This window comes from Neoarius graeffei, chromosome 1, assembly GCF_027579695.1.
Source record: "Neoarius graeffei isolate fNeoGra1 chromosome 1, fNeoGra1.pri, whole genome shotgun sequence".
Lineage (NCBI taxonomy): Eukaryota > Metazoa > Chordata > Actinopteri > Siluriformes > Ariidae > Neoarius > Neoarius graeffei.
In genome coordinates, this window is record NC_083569.1 from 63,381,390 (window position 1) to 63,398,264 (window position 16,875).

The following is a 16,875-nucleotide window of genomic DNA, read 5'->3' on the forward strand; positions in this document are numbered from 1 at the left end:
GGTGTGTGTGTGTTTATGGAGTGGATGGTGTGTGTGTGTTATGGGGTGTGTGTGTGTTTATGGTGTGGATGGTGTGTGTGTTATGGTGTGTGTGTGTGTGTGTTTTTTATGGTGTGTGTTATGGTGTGTGTGTGTGTGTTTTATGGTGTGTGTTATGGTGTGGATGGTGTGTGTTTTATGGTGTGGATGGTGTGTGTTATGGTGTGTGTGTTATGGGGTGTGTGTGTGTGTTTTATGGTGTGGATGGTGTGTGTGTGTGTGTGTGTTATGGGGTGTGTGTGTGTTTTATGGTGTGGATGATGTGTGTTATGATGTGTGTGTTTTATGGTGTGGATGGTGTGTGTGTGTGTGTGTGTGTGTGTTTTTTATGGTGTGTGTTATGGTGTGTGTGTGTGTGTTTTATGGTGTGTGTTATGGTGTGGATGGTGTGTGTGTGTGTGTGTGTTTTATGGTGTGGATGGTGTGTGTTATGGTGTGTGTGTTATGGGGTGTGTGTGTGTGTGTTTTATGGTGTGGATGGTGTGTGTGTGTGTGTGTGTTATGGGGTGTGTGTGTGTTTTATGGTGTGGATGATGTGTGTTATGATGTGTGTGTTTTATGGTGTGGATGGTCTGTGTGTGTTTTATGGTGTGTGTGTGTGTGTGTTTTATGGTGTGGATGATGTGTGTTATGATGTGTGTGTTTTATGGTGTGGATGGTCTGTGTGTGTTTTATGGTGTGTGTGTGTGTGTGTTTATGGTGTGGATGGTGTTTGTGTGTGTTATGGTGTGGATGGTGTGTGTGTGTGTGTGTGTGTTTATGGTGTGGATGGTGTGTTTGTGTGTGTTATGGTATGTGTGTGTTATGGGGTGTGTGTGTGTGTGTGTGTGTGTGTTATGGTGTGTGTGTGTGTGTGTTATGGGGTGTGTGTGTGTGGAGCGCGCGGTCCCTGCACTCGTGACTCGTGATGGCGTTCCCGCGGTTGCTGGTGCTGGAGCTCGCGCTCTCCGCCTGTTGTTTCATCTGCGGGATTCTCACCGCCGCCTCTCTCACTCTCTCTCAGGTAAAAACAAACAGCGCTTTAAAATCGCTACTTTTATCGGTGTATATAGAGGCTATACCTGCTTTTCCCCTAAATATAAAGGCGTTGTGAATCTCACGGTGCCTCTGTCAGTCTGAAGCAAAACTAAAGTTAGCAACAAAACTCTCCTGATGAACTTCAAAGACAAAATGTAGTCACACTTTCTGTTGCTCACTCACACTTTTATCCTGCAGTATGCTGGTGTTAGACTAGTTAAGAAACTTTCCCACCCTTTCGATACTTCTGTCCGGTGTGTTTTGTGTGCTGTGTGTGCTGTGTGAGTGCCGCAGTCCTGCGCCGCTGCTGCGCTCAAAACAAACCCCGGGCGCGTGAGCCTGTCCGCGTGCGCCATGTGACTGGTGAAGCAGTTGAGGCGTGTTGGCTGCTTTAAAGTCAGTGTAAGAGGATCAGGCTTTAACACGGGCAGGTTACACAGTGCATGTAGGGAGTGCGAACAGAAAATGATAAATCATGTGAACAGTGTGGCGATCACCAGGAAGCGACTCAGAGCAGAGACAGCAGCAGTGTCTCATTTCCCTTCTTCCGCCTCTTGACCTGGTCACGTGACCAACTGTCGTTTTGGTTGTGTGAAAAGTGACTGACATCAGATGAGTAAAAAGAGAAGTGTGTGAGATTTCCCTTTCAAATTGTCAAGTCATTACAGAGGACTCCCCTGCATACAGGACAATGGCTTTATGTAATGAAAACAACCTGAAATCAAAATTAAAACTTGTTTATTATTATTATTACACTAACTGTACCTGGGGTGAACTGTGCAGGAAAATGGGGGCTGCGATAGTGAGGTGAGAAAGAGAGTGCAGGCAGGGTGGAGCAGTTGGAGAAGGATTTCGGGAGTCATTTGTGATAGGAAAGTCCCAGCAAAAGTGAAAGGTAAGATGTACAGTGGTGCTTGAAAGTTTGTGAACCCTTTAGAATTTTCTGTATTTCTGCATAAATATGACCTAAAACATCATCAGATTTTCACACAAGCCCCAAAAGTAGATAAAGAGAACCCAGTTAAACAAATGAGACAAAAAATATTATACTTGGTCATTTATTTATTGAAGAAAATGATCCAATATTACATATCTGTGAGTGGCAAAAGTATGTGAACCTTTGCTTTCAGTATCTGGTGTGACCCCCTTGTGCAGCAATAACTGCAACTAAACGTTTCCGGTAACTGTTGATCAGTCCTGCACACCGGCTTGGAGGAATTTTAGCCCATTCCTCTGTACAGAACAGCTTCAACTCTGGGATGTTGGTGGGTTTCCTCACATGAACTGCTCACGTTAGGTCCTTCCACAACATTTCCATTGGATTAAGGTGAGGACTTTGACTTGGCCATTCCAAAACATTTACTTTATTCTTCTTTAACCATTCTTTGGTAGAACGACTTGTGTGCTTAGGGTCGTTGTCTTGCTGCATGACCCACCTTCTCTTGAGATTCAGTTCATGGACAGATGTCCTGACATTTTCCTTGAGAATTCGCAGTTATAATTCAGAATTTATTGTTCCATCAATGATGGCAAGCCGTCCTGGACCAGATGCAGCAAATCAAGTCCAAACCATGATACTACCACCACCATGTTTCACAGATGGCATAAGGTTCTTATGCTGGAATGCAGTGTTTTCCTTTCTCCAAACATAAGGCTTCTCATTTAAACCAAAATGTTCTATTTTTGTCTCATCCATCCACAAAACATTTTTCCAATAGCCTTCTGGATTGTCCACGTGATCTTTAGCAAACTGCAGATGAGCAGCAATATTCTTTTTGGAGAGCAATGGCTTTCTCCTTGCAGCTCTGCCATGCACACCATTGTTGTTCAGTGTTCTCCTGATGGTGGACTCATGAACATTAACATTAGCCAATGTGAGAGAGGCCTTCAGTTGCTTAGAAGTTACCCTGGGGTCCTTTGTGAACTCGGCGACTATTAGATGCCTTGCTCTTGGAGTGATCTTTCTTGGTCGACCACTCCTGGGGAGGGTAACAATGGTCTTGAATTTCCTCCATTTGTACACAGTCTGTCTGACTGTGGATTGGTGGAGTCCAAACTCTTTAGAGATGTTTTTTTCACCTTTTCCAGCCTGATGAGCATCAACAATGCTTTTTCTGAGGTCCTCATAAATCTCCTTTCTTTGTGCCATGATACACTTCCACAAACATGTGTTGTGAAGATCAGACTTTGATAGATCCCTGTTCTTTAAATAAAACAGGGTGCCCACTCACACCTGATTGTCATCCCATTGATTGAAAACACCTGACTCTAATTTCACCTTCAAATTAATTGCTAATCCTAGAGGTTCACATACTTTTGCCACTCACATATATGTAATATTGGATCATTTTCCTCAATAAATAAATGACCAAGTATAATATTTTTGTCTCATTTGTTTAACTGGGTTCTCTTTATCTACTTTTAGGACTTGTGTGAAAATCTGTTGATGTTTTAGGTCATGTTTATGCAGAAATATAGAAAATTCTAAAGGGTTCACAAACTTTCAAGCACCACTGTATAAGACAGTAGTGAGACCAGCTGTGACGTCTGGATTGGAGACTGTACCCTTAACGAAGAGACAGGAGGCGAAGTTGGAGGTGGCGGAGTTGAGGATGTTGAGGTTGGACAGGATAAGGAACGAGCACATCAGAGGGACAGCACATGTGGAGAGCTTGGGAATTAAGCTAAGAGAGATGAGACTGAGATGGTATGGGCACATCCTGAGAAGAGATGCAGAGCATGTTGGAAGGAGAATGTTGAGGATGGAGCTGCCAGGCAAATGGAAACGAGGAAGGCTAAAGAGGAGATACAACCCCGATCCCAAAAAAGCTGGGACAAAGTACAAATTGTAAATAAAAATGGAATGCAGTAATTTACAAATCTCAAAAACTGATATTGTATTCACAATAGAACATAGACAACATATCAAATGTCGAAAGTGAGACATTTTGAAATTTCATGACAGCAACACATCTCAAAAAAGTTGGGACAGGGGCAATAAGAGGCTGGAAAAGTTAAAGGTACAAAAAAGGAACAGCTGGAGGACCAAACTGCAACTCATTAGGTCAATTGGCAATAGGTCAATAACATGACTGGGTATAAAAAGAGCATCTTGGAGTGGCAGCGGCTCTCAGAAATAAAGATGGGAAGAGGATCACCAATCCCCCTAATCCTGCGCCGACAAATAGCGGATCAATATCAGAAAGGAGTTCGACAGTGTAAAATTGCAAAGAGTTTGAACATATCATCATCTACAGTGCATAATATCATCAAAAGATTCAGAGAATCTGGAAGAATCTCTGTACGTAAGGCCGGAAAACCATACTGGGTGCCCGTGATCTTCGGGCCCTTAGACGGCACTGCATCACATACAGGCATGCTTCTGTATTGGAAATCACAAAATGGGCTCAGGAATATTTCTAGAGAACATTTTCTGTGAACACAATTCACTGTGCCATTTGCCGTTGCCAGCTAAAACTCTATAGTTCAAAGAAGAAGCCGTATCTAAACATGATCCAGAAGCGCAGACGTCTTCTCTGGGCCAAGGCTCATTTAAAATGGACTGTGGCAAAGTGGAAAACTGTTCTGTGGTCAGACGAATCAAAATTTGAAGTTCTTTATGGAAATCAGGGACGCCGTGTCATTCGGACTAAAGAGGAGAAGGACGACCCAAGTTGTTATCAGCGCTCAGTTCAGAAGCCTGCATCTCTGATGGTATGGGGTTGCATTAGTGCGTGTGGCATGGGCAGCTTACACATCTGGAAAGACAGCATCAATGCTGAAAGGTATATCCAGGTTCTAGAGCAACATATGCTCCCATCCAGACGACGTCTCTTTCAAGGAAGACCTTGCATTTTCCAACATGACGATGCCAAACCACATACTGCATCAATTACAGCATCATGGCTGCGTAGAAGAAGGGTCCGGGTACTGAACTGGCCAGCCTGCAGTCCAGATCTTTCACCCATAGAAAACATTTGGCACATCATAAAACGGAAGATATGACAAAAAAGACCTAAGACAGCTGAGCAACTAGAATCCTACATTAGACAAGAATGGGTTAACATTCCTATCCCTAAACTTGAGCAACTTGTCTCCTCAGTCCCCAGACATTTACAGACTGTTGTAAAGAGAAAAGGGGATGTCTCACAGTGGTAAACATGGCCTTGTCCCAACTTCTTTGAGATGTGTTGTTGTCATGAAATTTAAAATCACCTAATTTTTCTCTTTAAATGATACATTTTCTCAGTTTAAACATGTGATATGTCATCTATGTTCTATTCTGAATAAAATATGGAATTTTGAAACTTCCACATCATTGCATTCCGTTTTTATTGACAATTTGTACTTTGTCCCAACTTTTTTGGAATCGGGGTTGTACATGGACGTAGTGAGAGAGGACATGAAAGTGGCAGGTGTGGTAGAGAAGGATGCGGAAGACGGAGCAATGGAGACGAAAGATCCACTGTGGCGACCCCTAATCGGGAGCAGCCAAAAGAAGAAGATTATTATTATTATTAATCTCATCTCATCTCATTATCTCTAGCCGCTTTATCCTGTTCTACAGGGTCACAGGCAAGCTGGAGCCTATCCCAGCTGACTACGGGCGAAAGGCGGGGTACACCCTGGACAAGTCGCCAGGTCATCGCAGGGCTGACACATAGACACAGACAACCATTCACACTCACATTCACACCTACGGTCAATTTAGAGTCACCAGTTAACCTAACCTGCATGTCTTTGGACTGTGGGGGAAACCGGAGCACCCGGAGGAAACCCACGCGGACACGGGGAAAACATGCAAACTCCACACAGAAAGGACCTCGCCGGCCACGGGGCTCGAACCCGGACCTTCTTGCTGTGAGGCGACAGCGCTAACTACTACACTACCGTGCCGCCCTATTATTATTATTATTATTATTATTGTGTAGGGCGGTACGGTGGTGTAGTGGTTAGCACTGTCGCATCACAGCAAGAAGGTCCTGGGTTCGAGCCCAGTGGCCGGCATGGGCCTTTCTGTGCGGAGTTTGCATGTTGTCCGCGTGGGTTTCCTCCGGGTGCTCCGGTTTCCCCCACAGTCCAAAGACATGCAGGTTAGGTTAACTGGTGACTCTAAATTGACCGTAGGTGTGAATGTGAGTGTGAATGGTTGTCTGTGTCTATGTGTCAGCCCTGTGATGACCTGGCGACTTGTCCAGGGTGTACCCCGCCTTTCGCCCGTAGTCAGCTGGGATAGGCTCCAGCTTGCCTGCGACCCTGTAGAAGGATAAAGCGGCTAGAGATAATGAGATGAGATGAGAAGTAACTGGGATATCTCATCTCATCTCATTATCTCTAGCCGCTTTATCCTGTTCTACAGGGTCGCAGGCAAGCTGGAGCCTATCCCAGCTGACTACGGGCGAAAGGAGGGGTACACCCTGGACAAGTCGCCAGGTCATCACAGGGCTGACACATAGACACAGACAACCATTCACACTCACATTCACACCTACGGTCAATTTAGAGTCACCAGTTAACCTAACCTGCATGTCTTTGGACTGTGGGGGAAACCGGAGCACCCAGAGGAAACCCACGCGGACACGGGGAGAACATGCAAACTCCACACAGAAAGGCCCTCGCCGGCCACGGGGCTTGAACCCGGACCTTCTTGCTGTGAGGCGACAGCGCTAACTACTACACCACCGTGCCGCCCTATTATTATTATTATTATTATTATTGTGTAGGGCAGTATGGTGGTGTAGTGGTTAGCACTGTCGCATCACAGCAAGAATGTCCTGGGTTCGAGCCCAGTGGCCGGCGTGGGCCTTTCTGTGTGGAGTTTGCATGTTCTCCCCGTGTCCGCGTGGGTTTCCTCTGGGTGCTCCGGTTTCCCCCACAGTCCAAAGACATGCAGGTTAGGTTAACTGGTGACTCTAAATTGACCGTAGGTGTGAATGTGAGTGTGAATGGTTGTCTGTGTCTATGTGTCAGCCCTGCGATGACCTGGCGACTTGTGCAGGGTGTACCCCGCCTTTCGCCCATAGTCAGCTGGGATAGGCTCCAGCTTGCCTGCGACCCTGTAGAACAGGATAAGCGGCTACAGATAATGGATGGATGGATATTATTGTGTACTTTCTTATTAAAATGCATTAATTAGGTGGCACAGTGGTGCAGTGATTAGCACTAGTGTTGTAGTACTTGAGATTGGACTTGGTTTCAAGACCAGCCTTGAGCTCACTTTTTGAAGGCCTTGGTCTTGTCTCGGTCTCAGACACAGAGGAATCGAGATTTTATTTCAAGTCCAGTCAAGATCACAACTCTGGGGATTTCACTATATTGCCTGTGCATTTTCTGATTTCTTTGTGAACTGATTGGATGTAAAACTTCCTGCTTCAAATGCATCCAATAACATACAACTGTTGTAGGCTAATAAAGAAATTCTGAGAAAAAAAATCAGAATTTCTGACATAAAATTCAGAGAAGTAAAAAACTTGAATATTGGCTGAGATTATAAATAATAAATTTGCAAGAGGTTAAAGAATCACAAATTTGCAAGAAAAATGCTTAGGAAAATAGAGCAGCGGCTACAATTGTCGACATCTTAACAATCTTTTGGGCATTGCAAAAGTAGAAAAGACTTTGAATATGAAAATTGTGCATGAATAGTTATTCAATCTTCCACTGGAAAAAAACAAGTTGATTCCCGATTACTTCGCGTATCAGATCACGTGACACCATTCCACAAGTATTGACACCTTTGTCCACAGTTATCAACATTCAGATGATTGTTTATAAAAAAAATAATCAGTATGTGGTACTATATAAATCTGTTATATAAATCTGTTTAAAAAAAGGTACAAAAAATATTTTTAAACAAGTATATAGAAGAGGAAGTGTGTTAATGGAGGATGATGAGGGATAAATAGAATAGGGTTGATTGTTATATTAGAACTAACTTAGTATATGGTATATATGGTATATATTTATTTATGGGGATAGTTTATATATTCATATTTATAGGGATAGGTATGTAGTAGATATTTATTTTTGTCATGATATATTTATATAGATATTTATGAAGTGTATATATGGTATGTAGTATATATTTATTTTTGTAATTAAATATTTATATAGATATTTATGAAGTGTGTATATATATATATATATATATATATATATATATATATATATATATATATATATGGTATGTAGTATATATTTATTTTTGTAATTATATATTTATATAGATATTCATGAAGTGTATATATGGTATATATTTTTATAGGTGTATTAATGTAGTTTGGATTTCGGGGTAGTTAAAAAGGGGTGGGAAATTTAAAAAGCATTGTACTTCTTCCCACTCCTTTTTCGAACAATGTGTGGTGTTTTGTAATGTCTTAGCTCTTTATGTTTTATTTATTTTTTTTATTTCTCATTTTCTTTCTTTTGTATGTACAAATAGTTACATACATTTTTTATACATGTTCGAAATAAAAATAAAATTCAAAAATTCAAATTCAAAATACTAAGTTAAAAAAACAGTTTTTATTTAAAATTTGTTTTACATAGACTTATATTTAGTACAAAATATCTTTTACAGAAATATATCGATATCTGTGCGTACATAAATGAGGAAGTAATTCTAATGTTTGTAAACAAATGAACTGATAATGTTTAACCTGTGTCAGAAAATCTTCTTGTTCCACTTTCTATGTATTTTCATAGATCACATTTTGTTAATCATTAATTGTTGTTTGTATTCATTTCTAGTTTTGTAGTTTTACCAGTAAATGTCAGCAGGTAATTGACATTATAACCACATAAAAATCCAGCTCAAAGGTCGCATGTCATTCCTCGAACCAAAATATAAAATGTCTCCTGATATTGTAATATGTGGTAGATATTTACAACAAACTACAAAAAAAAATTTTCTGAATGGAATAGAAAAATCTGAATATTTCAGGCATGTAATTATTTTATATGTAGGAATTTAATTTTGGTCTAATTCTATTTATTGCAATAGGATTCCAAATACTCTATAAACATTCCATACTGTTATGAATCAGAAAAAAATATTATAAATCACAGCACTTTAATTTTTTTAAATACTTCATCTACTTCAACAATGTTACACAAAGATCGATCCATAACAGTTGTAAATGTCATGTAATTCCACAGGGTGTCGATAATGGTGGACACTGGTGAAATTCATCACTATTATCAACACCTCATGTGACTTTTCAAATGCGCGTTTAGATACAAAATGGCAACTGTCAAATGAAAGAGTAAGAAACAAAGTAGGTTTCAACAAGCAGCTCATGAAATATCGGTGAATTTGATCAGTAAAAACATGTCCATGATCTTTCCACCATGCTTACCTGTGATGATAACGTCCGGGTTTTCCTCAAATTGCTGATCGTGCTAAAAAAAATTCCATCTCAGGTAACGAGCTGTCATCAGTTGACAAGATCAAAGGGCGAGGGGGGTCTTCCGGTTGATTAATTAGCCAATAATAACTGTTGTAACTGAAGATCACCTTTGTGAAATTGTTTTTTATTGGTAAATCTGAAAAGATGCCGATAATTATAGACTGTCGATAATTGTAGACGCCACTCTAGTGTTTGTTTTTTTGACCAAGGAACCAGATTGCTTCACTATTTAAGGTTGGATCAATGTCATCACATCACAGATGCCACGACTGAGCCAAGTAGTTATAGGAAATGCATTCTTTCCTCCTCAATCGTGCTATATAAAAGACTAAAATGCAACTCGATTTTCAACTACATTTCTCAGAATGCACTGCAGCCAGGAAGCATGTGATTGATTGTTGGGCTTCCTGAATGCAACAGGAAATTAATGTATAAAGCATACATAGTTTTTTTTTTTAATTTGTGACTTTTTAATCTCAGAATTTTCTTGAATTTTTTCTTGTACATTTTTTAATTTAATCTCATAAATTCTGTTCTTTTAGGAATATTACCTCCTCAGCCAGCTCTTTTTTATTTTTTACCTACAATGGCCCTATTACGCAGACATAATAATGTAACTCACTGCTAATTTGAACATTTTGTTACTGTAAACAATTGTCACCCTTCCCTGCCCTGTGCCTGTCACGCACTCCAAGAAAGTGAATGCAGGAGACAGGAGAAGAAGCTGTGACTGTCTAGGAACTTGAGGATATATCAGCCAACTCTTCTGTAATAAAATTTGAGAAGTGCCTATGGTTTGTATGTTCCACATTTTATAAGTGTGTTAAGCAGTGTGGGACTCTCACTGGTCTGGTCCTGGTCTTGACTCGGTCTCGCCTTGACTTGATCTTGATTTGGTCTCAACCCTTCAAAGTCGTGGTCTGGTCTTGGTCTTGAAACACTCTGGTCCTGGTCATGACTTGGTGGTCTTGACTACAACACAATAACTATAATTCTCATGGGAATTTTTTTTTTTTTTTACTGCACACAGGGTGATTTTTCAGGGAAGTGCTTGCTGTACGGCTCTGTGCGCTTCAACATTTCAGAAATTGATGTGAGCTGGTACAGCGCTCCCTCTCTCTGTTACTTTGTGTCAGGCATCTCTGTGTGCATAGCTGTCTTCTGCTTCTCCACCACCCTGTACTGGGTCTACACGAGTTGTGTGGACGGAGAGGTCAAAAGGTGAGAGGTTTATTTGTTGCCTGGTAATAACGAATCTGAGTCATTAAAATATACAGAAATATTATCAGTGCCTCACTTTTAGACATCCTCTTAACTGAAATCTTTCTTGAGTAATACATGCAAAGGTTTTAGTCGTGCCACTTGTATGATCGTTTGTCACTTCTCACATGTGCATCTCCTTCTGCTTTAAGAGAGAAAATATGGATGAATTTCTCATTACTTGTAAGTGGAGTCTTCCTCTTCTTCCTCCTGGTGACAGGATGCATCCTGAAAGTGGGTCGAGACAAACTTTGCGAATCCGTGCTTAGTGCAGTGCCCAATATAACCAGGTGAGAATAAGACAGTTATTTGAGCTTTTTCTGAAAAGCCTATAATTGGCCAGGAAAGTGCTTGATCTGAACAGAAAAATATTGCTCTTGGTCAGTGTAATGGATCTGTGATTTTGTGTTTACAGGTGTGATCAGGCCCAGAGCAAGACATGGAAAAGCCCTTTGATCGGGTCTAGTTTCTACTCCAAGCTACACAATGCTGAGGTATGTTGGAGAGACATCTCGCCTGCTTTTACCATCTGAATGTTGGACTGTATTGCCACTTCCTACAGTGGTGCTGTTCCTCTTCTGTGAATGCCAATTTTATCGACATCGCATCAAAATAACTTGGCCATTTCATGCATCTTGTATCTGAACTCTATCCTGATGGGGATTATACCCACATGTGTGTAAACCCTTGATGATTTTTAAAGCCTTACAGCCTTCCCTTTAAAGTGCATATCACGGGTAAATTCAGGAGCAAAATCAATGTAATTCTCCTATTTTATATTAAACTTTGGTCAAATATCTGTCATATTTTGTGCAATTTTTTTTACCTTGCGTAATACCAGAAAAATTCAGTTGAAATCAAGCCATTTGAGTTGAATTGGTCCGCCTCTGAAAAAAGTTGGCATTTGGATTTCCCGGCAAACACTGATTTTCGTGACGTCGCGTGCGGGACGCCTCCCTCTGAATCCTACGTCAGCGCTGGTTTGTTTATGAGAAAATGACCTGGTGGTTTTCTGCAAATTTCTTCAACGTTATCGCGTAATTATAAAAATGGTTAACAGATGTATCGTAGGAGGGTGTAGCAACACCAATCTTGATGGGATTAGTACTCATCGTTTTCCAAAAGACCGGACAATGAGAGAGAAATGGGAGCGCTTGGTCTACACAGGCTGTGCACTGAAACCGTGCAAAGCTCTCGCAGCCTGCTGGTGCTTCCGCAGGTAACGTCACGAATCTGGCTCCAGACTCCCTTGGGATTTTTCCAGACACGTTTTGTTATTTTATTTTTTTCTGCTGTAGACAGATGGCCTTCTGCAAAATTACCCTTCTGGATGAGTGTGTAAAGGGACATTCTTTCATATAAAAAAACATGAAATTGGCCCAGAATATGCCCTTTAAGAATTCAGGTGTGCTCAGTGTGTATTTAATATGGTGATTGTTTTTACTGGCATGGAGGAATGAACAACAACAACAAAATAATAATAATAATAATAATAAGGACAGCAAGGTGGTGCTGTAGTTACCACTGTTGCCTCACAGCAAGAAGGTTCTGCGTTTGAATCTCACGGCTGACTGGAGCCTTTCCTCCAGGTGCTCCACTTTCCTCCCACAGTCCAAAGACATGGATTAGGCCAACTGGCTACTCTAAATTGCCCATAGACGTGAGTGTGAATGGTTGTTCATCTCTGTGTTAACCCTGTAGCGACTGGCAACCTGGAAATCCTTAAAAGCGAGGCAGTCTTTCGATTTCATAAAATCAGTGAAATTTAGTTCCCTTTCAGATTTGGTCATTGTGATATATGGTTATTTCTGTAATACCTAAAAAAATATATCAGGCCACTCTGTGGCTGGGAAGTTATTTCATTTGAGGGGATTCCTGAGCAAATAATGTGCATGAAATCGCTCGCTTCACACAGCCAGGCAAACAGAGGAAGTCTGTGTGCGCATGCGCAGGTTTACCTTTGACTGTGCACTGACAGTTACATCATTCTGTCGCTAAACGAACAGCTGATCATACCGAGGTGCTCGCTGACCGCCAGTGTTTATTAGTTTGGTCCTGCGTTTCCTTTCCTTTGCAACATAACGTCTTTTCTTCTCGCTTTCTGTTACTGTAGTCGGTCTTTCAAGTTTCATTCGTACACTCATGTCCTCCATTTTTCTCTCCTGTTTTAAATTTGTATCCCACAATGCCTTGCGTGAACAGGGAAAGCCCACCACGTGATGCATGATGTTGTATCTTGTATTGCGTCATAGTGAAGCAGGAAAAAATAGCAAAGAATTTAGAGCCATGTGGCCCTAAATTCATTAATTGTTCTATTTAAAAAAACAAACAAATAAAATTAGAAGTCTGTGATTCAAATTCAGTAGCTTTCAGTCCACTAAGCAAAAATAATTGGATGTCAGGGCAAATTCTTTTTATGACCTACACTTGAAAAATCTGAAAGGCAGTCTAGCTTTTAATTAACCCTTCAACTGGAAATATGGAATTCCATGACCAGTATTGGTCTGATTAAAGCATTTCCCTTTATTTTATGGGTCACAGTTGCATTATTAAAAACTGTAGGTTTATTTCCTATTGCAAAGACAATTCAGACTTCATGTATAGTGTAGATAGTGTGGAGAGTTATGCATTTACCTCAGACAGGCCAGATCCTGTTATCTACTGTCATTTATCCCATTTAACTCATGAATTCACACAGGTGTGGCGCTGAGCCACCCACACATTCACACTCTTGCCAGACTCAGCAGTAAATCAGAAAGTTTTTCACACAAGTGTGAGAAAATATTTGCTGTTCATCAGTCATTTTTACATTTGTCATTCATTTTGCATCATATTTTTGTTCCTTGCTTGCTTTTCACTGCCTGTTCTCCGGTCTCCCCGGCTGACCGCCTTTTACCATAAACGTGTGAAAATTTCACAATGATTTTTTTAACTTAATTTTTTACTAATTCATTATCATCTCTCTCTCTCTCTCTCTCTCTCTCTCGCTCAGACGGCAGTGTGGGTGAATTTCTTCTGTTGGATAATAGTCGCTGTTCTGCTGGTAGTCCAGCGTAGATGGGGCTCTAAGTACAGCTCTCAGGAAGAGGACCCAGGAGCCAGTCCTTCTGAAACAGAACCCTTCTTCAAAAGGCCAGGGCACCCCAACTGAACACAGAAGATGGCACAGGCTCTGTGGCATGCACACATTGAACACACAATGAGCCAATCACAGATTGAGATAAACACACACACACACAGAGTACTGGTTTTGGCTACCTCGGTCAGTGGTTGTGGTTTTGTTCCCCAGTGGTATCAAGGCCTTGTTGCCATGGTTACTGACCAGCAATTGGCAGCAGTAGCTTGGCAGCTAAGAGAGTGAGGTTGCCAGATTGGTCTTACTGATTCATATTGATCTAAACACAAATTAAAATGCACAAAACTGACTCGATTAATGACTTCCTTATGTAAAAAGATAACTTTTATGTGACCTGCTGCCTTCAGTCTCTGATAAAAGCTTTAGGATGTGTTAAAATTCCATAAGCATTCTTGTTTGTAATATTATATTATAAATCAATGAAAGATATTATGAAACAAATAAGTGCTTTGGGGCTTATGTGTTTTACAGTGGTAGCCTTATTGGTGTCCTTTGTGCATTTATACAACATTAGCTCCACCTGCTGTCAGTTTTTAATCAGTTCTTATCATGAAAGTCCAGATGTTCAGCACAAGTGTTATTTTTCCACTATATATTTATGCTGTCACAGAATTTACCTTTATTCAAAGAGAGTCTTCCTTGGTTTCAGATTAACAGGATGCTGTTAATGTGAACATTTCATTTTTTGTGAGATATTCCCATTGTATACAACTTGGAAATGTGTTTGCATAATTGTGTAAAAACACACAGTGTGTTGGTGGGGACATAAATCTATCCATTTCGGTAAGACTTGCATGCTGGTTGCCAAAACCATGTCATTGCCCCACAGCACTAAATTAGTCAAGGACAATGTCTTTCCTGCTTTCCCTACACATAAAGACAAGCTGTTTTACTGGTTTATTAACTTATAACTAATACAGTCCCCCTTGTGATCATTGTTTTTTTTTCTGTCCAGTTGTATTCTGAAATATGTGAAGAAACTTTCTTGACTTTTTTGATCTATGCAATTTATTGTGCACTAACATGCATAAGATATCATCTGGATTATTAGTTTTCCTTCATGTATTTTTTATTAAATGAAAACATAAAAATCATGTTTGATTTTATGTCTTGAAGCTGATTTACATATTTTATTTATGTAAGTAGGCCTGTGTAGACATCTCAGATATGATCACTGAATAAAGGAAACTGAATCACTGGATCATGGGATAGTTTAATAACTTAGCTTTAAGGTTTAAGCAACATGCTGTCACACCTCTGAATCTGTAATAATTCACATGACTCAAAGCATATGAAAGGTTTGGATTAGGGCCAGGGCTAGTGTTCATATTATGTCTTACAACTCCATTTGCATGAAATCAAACACAATTCACATGCATTGCTCCATTGTGTTTGAATTCATTAGGGCTTTGGTGAAATATAAACTGTCCCTAGTATTGCATTATTATCAATAGGGAATTCAAATCCCAACACTGTCAAGCTGCCATGGTTTTGTCCTTGACGCAAGACCCTTAACTCTCAGCTGCACATGCTGTCTCAACTGTAAGTTGCTTTGAACCAAAGTGTCTGCCGAATGAGCAAATGTAAATGTCATGCAAACTTTGGTGGCACAGTAAAATAGCTTCTTTAACAAAGCAATGAGAACCCGGAGCCTACAGAGTGAAAGTACTACTTAATGCTTTTCTTTACGTCAGCTTCGGATCATTCACATATATTTGTTGCCTCTGTGTCATCAACTCTAAATCTCTGTTCCCATAATTTCTCCTTCCTTTCTCTCCATAGCTTGAGAGTGCATGTCTTTCTCACAGGCCTTGTAAGCATGCTTAGTGTCTACCAGCACCTGTGTGTGCATATGCAGGTATGACGGTACTTCAAAAAGTTCTCAGCCTCACCCAGAAATTTGGGGCATAACTGTATATTATAAAGCCTTATCACTGTCCACAAAAACTCAAATGAAAGAAGCAATCAAAGAAAGGAGGACAGGAAAGTTTTGAGTTGGCGTGCTGTTGCTCCGGGACAATGTGCCCGTCCACACAGCACAGGTGGCAGTGGCAGAGGCAGCCAAATATGGCTTTGAACTGTTGCCCCGTGCACCTTACTCACCGGACCTGGCACCATCTGACTTCTATCGGTTTCCCAAACTGAAATCCCACTCGTGTGGTGGCCATTTTCAGAGTGATCATGAAGTCACCCATGCTGTTGAGGAGGATCTGGAAGCTCAAGATGTGACCTTCTTCTGCGACGGGATAGCGAAGCTTGAACATCGGTGGACCAAATGCACTGAAGTTAAAGGAGACTATGTTACAAAACAGTGCAAGAACAATCTTTCTCCTGTGCCGTTTTCTGGGTGAGGCCGGTAACTTTTTGAAGTACCCTCGTATACCAAGAATTGGTCTTGGTCATCACCTGTGGAGAGACAGGAGAGTGAGACAGGAAGAGGGATGGAGGTGCACAGAATAGTGAAAGGAGGAATGACAAATGAGAGGTGTTAAATGACATGAGGCAGTATAAAGCAACAAAGGAAAGTAGAACAGTGAGCCTGACATTAGTGGGTATGAAGTAGCCAAAAACTTCAGATACACTTAGTTTAGCTTAATAAGCAGTGATTGTAGTAAAAATGTGAAGTAGACATTCAGTAAATACTTGTGGAAGAATAAGAAAGTAGTAAGTGAGAAAACCCAAGTAGGGTTGTTGGGTTTTTTTTTTTTTTTTTGGTCTTGCCTCCCATTAAGTTTCTATGGCTAATCTCCTGTGCACAGGACTGTGGGAATAAAACAAAGCAGGTGAGGAGAATGGGGAAAGTTTTCTCAACAATGTCTCACAAACATTAACTTTTGAAACACAAACCAATACAGACTAATATAAATGCTTATATGGCATATATTTATGTATATGGAGCCAACTTGGAGGAGAGAGTTTACTTGTAGTGCTGAGAGAAAAAGCAAGACAAGTGAACACATGCATAGGACCTAAGGTCATTTCTCCACCTGTTTTAATTATCGTAGTTTTTTTTCT

General features: G+C 40.6%; 1 protein-coding gene across 1 annotated transcript; it reads left to right on the top strand.

Moving 5' to 3' along the window:
- Positions 1-908: 908 nt before the first annotated feature.
- Positions 909-14,954, top strand: tmem179ba (transmembrane protein 179Ba). Its single transcript, XM_060901598.1, has 5 exons — positions 909-1,042; positions 10,495-10,685; positions 10,877-11,014; positions 11,140-11,218; positions 13,717-14,954. The coding sequence occupies exons 1-5, from the start codon at positions 947-949 to the stop codon at positions 13,873-13,875; spliced, it is 663 nt and encodes a 220-aa protein (XP_060757581.1). The 5' UTR covers positions 909-946; the 3' UTR covers positions 13,876-14,954.
- Positions 14,955-16,875: the final 1,921 nt, after the last annotated feature.

Coding starts and splice junctions, on each gene's coding strand:
- tmem179ba (XM_060901598.1), top strand. CDS start 947: ATGGCGTTCCCGCGGTTGCTGGTGCTGGAGCTCGCGCTCTCCGCCTGT. Junction 1,043..10,494: donor CCTCTCTCACTCTCTCTCAG/GTAAAAACAAAC, acceptor TACTGCACACAG/GGTGATTTTTCAGGGAAGTG. Junction 11,219..13,716: donor CCAAGCTACACAATGCTGAG/GTATGTTGGAGA, acceptor TCTCTCGCTCAG/ACGGCAGTGTGGGTGAATTT.